The sequence below is a fragment of the Heterodontus francisci genome, chromosome 14 (assembly GCF_036365525.1).
Source record: "Heterodontus francisci isolate sHetFra1 chromosome 14, sHetFra1.hap1, whole genome shotgun sequence".
Classification (NCBI taxonomy): Eukaryota; Metazoa; Chordata; class Chondrichthyes; order Heterodontiformes; family Heterodontidae; genus Heterodontus; species Heterodontus francisci.
In genome coordinates, this window is record NC_090384.1 from 44723364 (window position 1) to 44736585 (window position 13222).

Here is a 13222-nt window from a genome sequence, read left to right on the forward strand (position 1 = left end):
GGATGTGGGGACCAAATGTAATATTGCCAAGATTGCAGATGACACAAAACTAGGTGGGAATGAGAGTTATGAGGAGGATGCAAAAAGGCTTCAAGGAGATTTAGATAGGCTAGGTGAGTGGGCAAGAACATGGCAGATGGAATATAATGTGAAAAAATGCGAAATTATCCAATTTTGATAGGACAAACAGAAATAGAGTATTTCTTAAATGGGGAGAGAATGTGAAGTGTTGATGTCCAAAGGGTCCTGGGTAGGATAGAGAGGAGGATAAAAAAGGAGGGGGTGTAGCATTATTGGTTAAAGAAACAATAACAGCTGTGAGGAGGGACAATATGGTAAATAAACCATCAAAAGAGGCCATATGGGTCACTGACCTGAAATGTTAACTCTGCTTCTCTCTCCACAGATGTTGCCAGACCTGCTGAGTATTTCCAGCATTTCTTGTTTTTATTTCAGATTTCCAGCATGTGCAGTATTTTGCTTTTATAATAATAGTTGGGGATTTCAACTACCCTAATATCAACTGGGATACAAACAGTGTGAAGGGCACAGAGGACACAAAATTCATGAACTGCATTCAAGAGAACTTTTTTGGCCAGCATATAACAAGCCCAACGAGAGGGAGCACAATTCTAGAATTACCCTTAGGAAATGAAGCTGGACAAGTGGATGAAGTAGCAGTGGGTGACCATAATAGAGTTAGATTTAGTATATTATGGAAAAGGACAAGGATAGAACAGGAGTAAAAGTTCTAAATTTTGGAAAGGCAAATTTTACGAAGCTGAGAGATGATCTAGCGAAAGTGGACTGGATACAGCTACTTGAAGGAAAATCAGTGGGAGGCATTCAAAAGCAAGATTCTATGGGCACAGTGTAGACATGTCCCCACAAAGAAAAAGGGTGGTACTGCCAAATCTAGAGCCCCCTGGTTATCTAAAAGCATACAGGATAAGATTAAGCAGAAAAAAAAAGCTTATGACAGTCACAAAAAACTTAAAACTTTAGAAAGCATAGAGGAGTATAAAAAGTGCAGGGGTGAAGTAAAAAAGGAAATTAGGAAAGTAAAGAGAGGACATGAAAAAATATTGGCAGATAAAATCAAGGAAAACCCAAAGATGTTTTATCAGTACATTAAGAGCAAGAGGGTAACTAAGGGAAGGGTAGGCCCTATCAGAGATGTACAAGGTAACTTATGCGTGGATGCAGAAGATGTGGGCAGGGTTCTTAATGAGTACTTTGTCTCTGTCTTCACAAAGGGGAGGGACGATGCAGACATTGTAGTTAAAGAGGAGGAGTGTGAAAAATCAGATACGATAAGCATAATGAGAGAGGAAGTACCAGAGGGTCTGACATCCTTGAAAGTGGATAAATCACCAGGACCGGACGGATTGTATTCCAGGCAGTTAAATGAAGTCAGGGAGGAAATAACGGATACTCCCAAGAGTACTCTCTGAGCAAGGTGAATAGCTGGAACCTTGAAAGGGAAAAAACGGAATCACGATTTGGAACTGCACACGCAGATTGATCTCACTATTTTCCAAGTTGTTATCAACAGGACTGGTATAGTTAGCTGCACAGCTGCCTCCTGCCTTTCCCACTACTTGTTATACCATTCGCCACCAAATCCCTTAAACACTAAAGCACCTGCTATATGCAGTGCATTGCATGTCAGACAGTACACATTATTCACATGTCCTGTTGCACCATTGACACAAAGTAATGCTCACCTCACCCAGTGATTTGTCCTCCAACGATGTCAAATCCACTAGAGGGTTCCTCACCCCCTGACTAACCAGAGTCTTCAAACCTAACCAAAGAGAAAAATATCAGAGCATTTTCTCTCAGACACAGTAGCACCAATACTGAAGAGCACAATACTGTTATGACCAGGTGAGGAAGAGGTTTCAGGCTGTCCTTTTGCCCCTTCTCTGGTTTGACCGCAACAGGGTTTATCTTTTAAATACAGTGATTTAGCTTACCAGCTCAGTGAGCACTTGCTCCTGTTACTCTAATATATACTTGCAAATGAACCAGACAGAATTTCTTGAGTTTAAACAAGATGTAAGTTTTATTAACCTTATCACTCTAAACCGGTTAAAATTACTAAAATACGCAACGCAGCCATGCTCACATTCATACGAGAGGCACATACATACACAAATAGCTACAAAGGGGAAAAGGCAGAGTTGGGAGGTTGGAATAGAGTCCTTAATAAAATGGAATTTAAATACGAAAGTATAGTCCCAGTGTTCTTAGTTGAAATTGAAGTCTTGAAGTCCTCGCTGGGCCACATGTACAATTTGGGTTTGCTTCTCTGGTTCCGGAAGGCTGAAGAGAGGCTTTATCTGTCCTCTTTGTTGATGACTGTGAGGATCTGTAGATTTGAGGTTTAGCTGCAGTTGAGGCTCCTCTGCGACTTTGCTGGAGAGGGAGAGAGAGAGAGAGAGAGGTGCTTTCTTCCTTGGAGTTCAGTTACTGTCTGCTTTCTGAGGCATAAATCACAAACTCTCAGAGTTACACAGGTAGCATGTCATGTGACCACCTCTTTGCAACAGAACTTTCTGGAATGACCTTTGAAGGTTATTCAGACATACGTGGTTGGGGGTGGGGGGGGGTGGTGGGGGAGTTGGCTCTTTCAAATTCAATGGGTGCCGATGGCTTTTGACAATCAACATTGACAAAACCATTCCAGGTGATTGAATCAGAGAGCACCCCTATTGTTCTGGCTAGACTGGGCAATCACCTCTGTCTCCCAACCGGCCTTTGGCTTCTCATATGCAAATTGTGCGTGGCCATCTTTAGCTGTTCTGTTCTGGTTTTTAAAAGTTATTTGTAATAATGTCTAGTAAAAAAAAGTCTCAGGCAGAGTTCCATATGATGAAACTAATATTTTCCATTTGGCATGTGGATTTTCCGTCACAATACAAATAACAAAAATGAGAGGTTGTTATATGGGAGTAGCCACAAGGGGCCCAGCAATACATATCCTGGTAACATCTGATTTATAATTCAAACTCTCATGCATTTGCGGATGAGAACACCAAACCATCAAAAACCTTGCTAGGAGAAACTTCAGACTCTCTGACAGAACAAAACAGCTCAGAGCAAGGGTCTACTAATTTCAATCAACTACAATTCGATTCAGCCCAGGTTGGGATCAATCGCCCACGGTTCCTGTGAATGATCAATATCCAGTAATTGTACATATGTAAGCATGACTGATATGGACAGATCAGACTCCACTGATCTGTCATGCCTTCCTGGTTAAATAATCATCGCGTACATTAAGGAGAATCAATATTTACTAATCAAAAGAGTCAAACAGATTTCCTGGCCTGGCAGCTACCCCTCCATGTATTATCAAATGACTGAGCGCACTGGATACAGCAAAGGCTACGGGTCCTGATACATCCCGTCTGCATTGCCAAAGACTTGTACTCCAGAACGAGCAGCGGCCCTAGCCAAGCTAATATAGCTACAGCACTGACAATGCGGAAAATTGCCCAATTTGACCTGTTTTTAAAAAGAAAGACAAATCCAACCTGGCCAATTACCAACCCATCAGTCTATTCTCAATCAAAGCAATAGAAGGTGTCATTGACTGTGCTACTAAGTGACACTTACGCAGCAATAACTGATGCTCAGTTTGATTTCTTCCAGGATAACTCAGCTCCAGATCTCATTCCTGCCCTGGTCCAAACATGGATAAAACAGCTGAATTCCAGAGGTAAGGTAAGAGTGACCGCCCTTGACATCAAGGCTGCATTTGACCTGGTGTGGACCCTAGTAAAATTGAAGTCAATGGGAATCAGAGGGAAAATTCTCCACTGGCTGGAGTCATACCTAGTACAAAAGATGATTGTGGTTATTGGAGGCCAATCATCTCAGCCCCAGAACAGTACTGCAGGAGTTCTTCAGGGCAGTATCCTAGGTCCAACCATCTTTAGCTGCTTCATCAATGACTTTCCCTTCATCATAAGGTCTGGTATGGGGATGTTCACTGGTGATTGCACAGTATTCAGTCCCATTCTAACTCCACAAATAATGAAGTATCCCATCCGCTGCAACAAGACCTGGACAATATTCAGACTGAGGCTGATAAGTGGCAGGTAACATTCGCACCACACAAGTGCCAGGCAATGATCATCTCCAACAAGAGAGAATCTAACCATCTCTCCTTCAATGATATTACCATCGCTGAATCCCCACCATCAATGTCCTTGGGATTACCATTGACCAGAAACTTAGCTGGACCAGCCACATAAATACTGTGGTGACAACAGCAGGTGAGGGATAACTCATCTCCTGACTCCCCAAAGCCTGTCCACCATCTACAAGTCACAAGTCAAGTTTGTGATGGAATACTCCCCACTTACCCAGATGAGTGTAGCTTCAACGACATTCAAGAAGCTTGACAGCATCCAGGACAAAACAGCCCACTTGATTGGCACTCCATCTACCACCTTAAACATTTACTCCCTCCACTACCGACGCACAGTGACAGCAGCGTGTACCATCTACAAGATGCACCGCAGCAACTCGCCAAGGCTCATTCGACAGCATCTTCAAAACTCGCGACCTCTACCACTAAGACAAACAAGGGCAGCAGACTCATGGGAACACCACCTGCAAGTTCCCCTCCAAGTTACACCGCCATTCCTTCATTGTCGTAGGATCAAACTCCTAGAACTCCCTTGCTAGTGGCATTGTGAGTGTACCTATATCACATGGGCTGCAGCTGTTCAAGGCAAAAGCTCACCACCACCTTCTCAAGGGCAATTAAGTCTGGGCAATAAATGCTGGCTCTGCCAGTGACGCCGACATCCCATGAATGAATTAAAAAATACGGACAGCATTTAATCTATGTGCAGATGCATATACTCAGCCCTGTTTATCCATCTTGTTAAGTTTCTGCTTTAAGTTTAAGGCTCACCTTTTTCATCGATCCTGGCACACTCAGAGAAGAGATCCTTGGAGCCAGCATTGATCCTGTCCCTATGGAAGTAGTGAGACTGAAAGAAGCGGGTCCAGAATTCCTTCTCAGTCATATTGTGAGGAACGTTCTCTGCATACTTCTGTTTCACTGTCAAACAAAATAAGAGGTTCATACAATCGCCTGGATCTGACACGGTGACTGCTCTGCACCTGATCACTTAAGTAGGGGGAAATTAGCCAGAGTTCTTGCTCCTTAACAGCTATCTGGTGATGCTTGGTGGAAAGTGCGCATATGTAGATGTTATGCATGTCAGCCTTAGGCTAGGCTGTGACGCTTCCCACAATACAGACTCACACCTAATCAAAGGCACTTGGGCAAAGTACCAAAGAGTAGCTGGTGTCTGTGGAATTGCAACAAATAAACTCCACATAGAACCACGTGACTTGCAATTAGCTTACTTTATATATTATGAATGACAGGAAAATACGCTGTATGTAGTTTAGTAAAAAGCATTATGTATTATTGATCAGCACCTCTGAATTAATAGTCTGTGAGTAGGTGCCATTGATATGCCCTTTCAGTTACAGAGCATCCAGGTTTTTACAACAGCAATTTTAGCATAAAATATCTGTACTCGGAGGTACAGATGCCCCAGTTAACGTTCTTTGCCCATCTTCCTATCTGACAGAATCAGACAGCTGAGCTTTACATTCTGAAGTGTGGGGTGTCAAATAAAATAAAAGGTTCACACAATTGTCTGGATCAGATACAGTGACTGCTCTGCCCCTGATTATTTAACTTTAGCAGACATGCTCCTCAAAACCCCTGATGTGCCCGACCCATATTCATAAGCTTTCTGTTGATGTCATACTCACCTGCAGGATAGGTCCTAAAAATTGACTCGATGATGTCAGAGGTCAGATTATACCTGAGGCCATTACAGCCATCAGTCTGTGGTCGGATGTCTGCCTGTGAGGAAAGCAGGACACACTTACACAACTGATCTTACAGTATGCATTCTCAAATGGTTATTTCAAACTGGATTGAAATATTCAGGGTTATGAAAAATAAATTTATTTCTATAAAATAGTGAGACTTTGCAGACACTGACATATGCTCACACTCAAACCCAAATTCCTGCCTCGATACTTCTACATTCCAAGTAGCACTATCACCCCACCCACCCCGACACTCCCACCCTCCCTGCCCCTGCACGAGCACCGACACTCACTTCCCTCCCCTTGCCCCAGCCCCAACACTCACACACTCCCTGACCCAGTACAAGCACCGACACTCCCACACTTCCCTCCTGCCTGGCCCCGACACTCCCACACTCTCTGACCCCCAGCCCCGACACTCCTATACCCTCCGCCCTGACATTCCCACAATCCTCACCCCTCCTCCCAGCCATGCCACTCCCACACACTCCAAGGCTCTAGGTTGGGTGACACCCATCTGGAGTACTGCATTCACATCTGGGCAGCACACTTCAGGAGGGATAGTTTGGCCTTGGATGGAGTACAATGGATATTCAGTCACTTTGCATTTCTTATTCTTTCATGGGATGTGGGCCTTGCTGACAAGGCCAGCATTGGTTGCCCATCCTTAACTGTCTTTGACAACGGAGTGGCTTACTAGGCCATTTCAGAGGGCAGTTAAGAGTCAACCACATTGCTGCAGGTCTGAAGTCACATGTAGGCCAGACCAGGTAAGGACATATTTCCTTCCCGAAAGGACATTAGTGACCAGATGGGCTTTTACAAGTGATGATAGTTTCATGGCACCATTGTTGAGACTAGCTTTCAATTCCAGATTTTTAAAATTAATTACTTGAATTTATTAATTAAATTTAAATTTCACCAGTTGCCTTGGTGGAATTTGAACCCATGTCCCCAGGGCATCAGACTGGGCCTCTGGATTACGGGTTCAGTGATATGACAACTGCGCCACCATTTCCCCATATTTTATGCAAAGGATTAAAGGTTGCATAAAATTGGTTTGTATTTTGTAGAGTTTAGAAAGTTGAAGGTGAATCTGAGTTGTTTCAAATAATAGAGATTCAATAGGGTAGATACAGTGGAGCTATTTCTTCTGGTGTGTGATTCCAGAACATGGGGCATAACTGTAAAATTTGAGCTAGGCTATTCAGGAGTGAAATGAGGAACTAATATTCCAGTGGAAATCTGGAACTCTCTCTCCCCCAAAAGCCTGTGGATGCAGGGATAATAAAAAAAATTAACCACTGAGATTGACAGTTTTTTTTAAGGTAAGGATATCATTGATATGGATCAAAGGTGGGTAAATAAAGTACAGGTATAAAACTGATCAACAGGAGGGGACAAACACACATGCAAACCAAGCACACATACATATATAGCTGTTGACTAATAAATATAGCTTTTCTTTTATCATTCAATGTTGAATTAAGAACATTAATAAGAACCCAGTTAATCTTCCATTCGTCAAGAACATAAACCAAACATATGCGCCAAGTAGAAAACAAGCTGTGCAAACAGCATATACTGCAACACAAACATGCAAAGGTAACAGACTGAAAGCTTGCAATGGGCTGTCTCACACTAGGCCCACAATAAACCCTCACCAGGAATGCAGCAGAGATTCCAATATCCTGCTTGTTACTGGACACAGAGTTATCCATGGAATTTCCAGTCAGACGGTTGACCCAGAATTCCTCGGCACTGATTACTTGGCTCACAACCAAGTCTTTATAGAGTTGAAAGAGAACTGGGTCCTCCTGAAGCATCCTAAAAATAGAGAAACACTAGAGTTCAGGTTAATCAATGGATGGCAGTGTTTGAATGCAACACTGGAAAGATGGCTCTTTCTTTGGGTTTCTTTGTTACCTAGTGCCTACTTAGCACAAGGGCAGTGAAAGCACCCTCAGCAACTGCTCTCCTGGCTAAGACTGCCTAATTGAATGGGAACTCAACCTGGGATCATCTGACTTGTATGGTTCAGTCACATAACACCTTAAAAACCTGAGCCACCTGCGCTGATCTTCAAGCAGAAACACAGTATCACGCACAGCAAGAAAATTCACCAGCAGGACGAATAAAATTTCTTGTCAACGAATTTTAAATAGTAATCCAGTTTTGGGGTCAAACCTATATTCTATGAAGCCCTCAACTAGATCAGTACAATGGAATTTACTGAATGTCTCCACACTGGACAGCTGAATCTATACTTATGTTTGAAGAAGTTTCAAAAATGTTCTGTATTTTTCCTCCCTGTACCTGTTTTTTTCTTCCAGTTCCTTGTTTGCTTTTTTCTTGAACTTGGGAAGCAGCTGTTGGAGCAATTCCTTTGCAGCATCACGGTCTTTGGCTGCTGCACTAGCACTGTTATCATTGGTGAAATGGAAGATCGTAGTGTCACCTGTATGTAAAATCAGCTGAAGCTGAACTTTTGCTTTCCCTTCAGGGCTGATCTTCTGACCTGGAATTCAACCAACATTGTGAATTCAGATTGATTATATTCCTACAAGAGGACATTTCAATTTATTGATCTCATGTAGAGCTAATGTAGAGCACATAATGGGACAAAAGATTAACTAGCATTGAGAAACTTCTACAACTAATTTTTAATGAATTTTCTGTTCATCAAGGTTAGGAGTTTGAAAGCTGGGGAATGAAACACGTGCCATTGAAGTGTTCAATGTCAGCATCAAAGGCTCCCAGGCAAGTTAGAACATCCCCTGTTGCAGCAATGTACCAGTTTCCAATTCCCAAACCAGGTACCCTTTGGACTGAATGAGACTGCCAGTCTAGCACCAATAGGTGCTGATTTGAAGACTGAATTGTATAAAAGGCCCCATATTCACCACAAACTAGATTGAAACCAAATTATTTCAGCCCGAGAGCAGCAGAAAGTGAACATCCACAATCTTGGCTGAATTTCAAGTCCCAGAAATGGAAAACAAATAGTGATCTTAAAGAATTTATATCAGAATATCACAGAGCAGGTAAAGCTCAGCCAGATGCAAAGCAAAGTTCTCTCTACTCCGCCCCAGCCAGGTGCCTCAGCCACAACTGCAGCAAAGCAATAACCTACTGACCTACAGTCTTCCCATTTCCTACACCTTCCTCATCCTGTGACCTCCCTGAGTGAGGCTGACATTTGGAGCTGTATTAAGTATAGTTCTGTGCTGCAGCTGCATGCTCAGTAGGAATTAAGAACATAAGAAATAAGAGTAGACCATAAGGCCCCTTAAGTCTGATCCACCATTCAATATGATTATGGTCGATTATCTTCCTCAACTTCACTTTCCCTTCCGTTCCCCACATCCCTTGATTTCCTGAGAGACCAAAAGTCTGTCTATCTTAACCTTAAATATACTCAACAATGGACATCCACAACCCTCTGGGGGTAGAAAATTCCAAAGATTCACAACCCTTTCAGTGAAGATGTTTCTCCTCATCTCAATCCTAAATGATCAACCCTTTATCCTGAGACTGTGACCGATGTTCTGGATTCTCCAGCCAGGGGAAACAACCGCTCAGTGTCTACCCTGTCAAATCCTTCAGAACCTTGTATGTTTCAATGAAATCATCTTTCATTCTTCCAAACTCCAGACAGTATAGGCCCAATCTACTCAGCCTCTCATCATAGGACAACTCTATCCTCCCAGGAACCAATCTAGTGAACCTTCTATGTACTGCCTCCAACACAAGTATATCCTTCCTTAAACATGGAGGGTAAAATTACACACGGTACGCCAAGTGTGGTCTCACCAAAGCCCTGTACAACTGTAGCAAGACTTCCTTATTTTTGTACTCCAATGCCCTTGCAATGAAGGCCAACGTGCCATTTGCCTTCCTAATCGCTTGCTGTATCTGCATGTTAATTTTGTGTTCCTTGTATGAGTACACCAAGTCTCTCTGAACATCAATATTTATAAGTTTCACACCTTTTAAAAAATATTCTGCCTTTCCCTTCTTAGAACCAAAGTGAATAACCTCACACTTCCACACTTTATAATCCATCTGCCATCTTGTTGCCCACTCACTTAACATGTCTATATCTCTTTGCAGCCTCTGTGTCATCCTCAAAGCTTACATTCCACCTAGCTTTATATAGTCAGCAAACCTAGATACATTACTCTTGGTCTCTTCATCTAAATCATTAGTATAGATTGTAAATAGCTGAGGCCCAGAACTGATCCTTGTGGCACTCTGGTATGTTACAGCATGCCAACTTGAAAATGGCCCCTTCATCCCTACTCTCTGCTTCCTGTCCATTAACCAATCCTCTATCCATGCTAATACATTACCCCCAATTCCATGCACCCTTATCTTGTGTATTAGCCTTTTGTGTGGCACCTTATTGAGTGTCTTTTGGAAATCCAGGTATACTACATCTACTGTTTCCCCTTTATCTACCCTACTAGTTATATCCTCAAAAAACTCTAATCAATTTGTCAAAGAGGATTTCCCTTTAGTAAAACCATGCTGGCTCTGTCTGATCATACCATGATTTTTTAAGTGCATTGTTAAGACTTGCTTTACAATATGTTCCAGCATTTTCCAGATGACTGATGACAGGGTAACTGGCCTGTGGTTCCCTTTTGCTCTCGTCCTTTCTTGAATAGCGGTGTCACATTTGCTAACTTCCAATATGCCAGTATAGTTGTAGAATCTGGGGAATTTTGGAAAATCATAACCAGTGCATTTACTACCTCTGCAGCTACCACTTTTAGAACCCTAGGATGTAGGCCATCATGTCCTAGGGATTTGTCTGTTATTAATCCCTTAAGTTGCTCCAATACTTTTTCGCAGCTGGTATGAATTATCTTAAGTTCCTCACTCTTATTAGCCCCTTGGTTACCCTTTATTTCTGGTACGTAATTTGCGTCTTCTATTGTGAAGACAGACACAAAGTATTTGTTCAACATCTCTGCCATTTCCTCGTTCCTCATGATAATTTCTCCTGTCTGCCTCTAAGGGATCAACATTTACTTTAGCTATTCTCCATTTTATTTACTGGTAATAGCTCTGACAATCCGTTTTTATATTCCTGGGTAGTTTACTGACATATTATTTTTTTCCTTTTTTAAAAAATCAACTTTTGGTGACCCTTTGCTGGCTTCCAAAATACTCATGATCCTCAGGCTTTCTACTATTCTTTGCAACATTATATGCCTCTTCTTTCAATCTAATACTATTCTTAACTTCCCTAGTAAGCCAGGGTCTGTCTTGCTGAGTTTTTTTTTCATGGAATGTATTTTGTTTGACATCTTGAATTGTCTCTTTAAATGTTTCCCACTGTTTATTTACCGCTATACCTTTTAGTCTATTTACCCCATCAATTGTAGCCAGCTTGTCTCTCATACCTATGTAATTGGCTTTGTTGAAGTTCAAGATTCTTTTATGGGACTGGAGTATGTCATTCTCAAACTTAACATGGAATTCAACTGTATTAAGATCACTTTTTCCCAGAGGATCTTAAATATGGCCTCATTGCACAATATTAAATCTAAAATAGCTCTGCCCCTAGTTGGTTCCACAACATTTTATTCCAGGAAGCTGTCGCGAAAGCATTCTACAATTTCATCTTCTAGACTACTTTTGCCAATTTGATTGGTCCAGTCTATATGAAGATTAAGGCCTCCAACAATTATTTCATTGCCTTTGTTACAAGCTCCAATTATTTCTTGCTTAATGCTCTGTCCAACAGTATAACTACTGTTAAGGGGCCTATAAACTACTCCCACCAGCATTCTCTGACCCTGGTTATTCCTAATCTCCACCCATACTGATCCTACTTCCTGATCTTCTGAACCAAGATCTTTTCTCATGATTGTCCTTACGTCATCCTATACTATGAGGCTACTTCTCTTCCTTTTCCATTCTGTCTGTCTTTTTGAAATGTTGTGTACCCTGGAATATTTATTTCCCAACCTATGTCACCTTGTAACCACGTCTCTGTAATGGTGATTAGACATAAACTATTTATCTGTTTGTGTCGCTAGTTCATCTCTCTTACTGCAAATGCTTCGTGCACAGATAAAGAACCTTTAATTGTTTTTTACTGCCATTCTTTGCATGGATCTTATTCGCTGATGCACTATTACCATTAAACTCTCTGCCCCTTCCTGCCCCACTCTACTTGTCATTACCCAAATTGCTGCACCGCTCTATTGCCTTGACTTTTGTCTTTAGATTTCTGCATCTCCCTTCACCTTACCACTTCCCCCCCAACATCCCCCCCAACCAACTTTTAGGTTAAAGTCCTAGCCACAGTCCTAGTTATATGATTCATCAGGACACTGATCCCACCCCGGTTTAAGTGGAGCCCATCCCACGAGAACAGCTCCCTCTTTCCCCAGTACCGGTGGTGCCCCATGAATCACAGAATTGTTACAGTGTAGAAGGAGGCCATTTGGCCCATCATGTCCACACCAGCTCTTTGAAAGAATAACTCCCTCAGTTCCATTCCCTTACCTTCTCCCCATAACCCTGCACATTTTTCCTTTTCATATAACTGGCTAATTCCTTTTTGAATGCTTCAGATCTGGAGTTCTGGGTACAGTTTTGGACTCCTTATTTGAAAAAGGATACAATTGCATTAGAAACCCCTTCTTCCACATCACTCTTTGAGCCACGCGTTTAATTCTCTAATCTGCTTGGCCCTATGCCAATTATTTCCTTTGATGGTCTGCATTTTAATTTGGACCCTAACTCCTCAAACTGTCTCAAAACACCATTCTTAGTCCTACCTATGTGGTTGGTTCCCACATGGACTACGACAACTAATCTTCCCTTTCCCACTCCAAGTTCATCTCCAGCCGCGAGGAGATGTCTTTAACCCTAGCACCAGGTAGGTAGCTGCAGAAAACAGTATCTATTCCCCTGACTATACTGTCCTCTTATCACTACCACATTCATTTTCACTCCCAACCACCACTCGCACCACCCCCCCCCCCCTCCCCCGCACTTGAATGGCTTCCTGCACCATCAATCTGCTCCCTGATCACTCTGAATTGAAACGAGTGCCAAAACCCAGCTCTTATAGGACAGCCAGCAGAGAGAGGAGATTTTCATCCCATTAACGTAGTTTGGACTGGATTTGAAACTATGTCCCAGGCATGTCCAAACCAATGCACTTCCCAGTTTCCCAGCAATTCTATTGATGCTTTATCCAGCAGACAGACAGGACCTCCAAGTAACATCTCATCAACAATGTAGCATCCCTTTCAATACTTCACTGGAGTCCTGCCTCCAAGGGTTCTGCCACTCCCACACCTCCTTCCCTGAACGCCAACCAGGG

The 13222-nt window shown here is 42.4% G+C and overlaps 1 protein-coding gene across 8 annotated transcripts in view; it reads right to left on the reverse strand.

Moving 5' to 3' along the window:
- The window catches only part of gtf2h1 (general transcription factor IIH, polypeptide 1), a 76404-nt gene that overhangs the window by 47486 nt on the left and 15696 nt on the right, over window positions 1-13222 (reverse strand). For all 8 annotated transcript variants that reach the window (XM_068046115.1, XM_068046111.1, XM_068046114.1 and 5 more), the window contains exons 4-8: window positions 8191-8392; window positions 7539-7701; window positions 5812-5905; window positions 4934-5083; window positions 1728-1807 (exon numbers count right to left, since the gene is read on the reverse strand). In XM_068046115.1, coding sequence (XP_067902216.1) covers window positions 1728-1807; window positions 4934-5083; window positions 5812-5905; window positions 7539-7701; window positions 8191-8392 — 689 coding nt within the window. The remainder of the gene's footprint in view (window positions 1-1727; window positions 1808-4933; window positions 5084-5811; window positions 5906-7538; window positions 7702-8190; window positions 8393-13222) is intronic.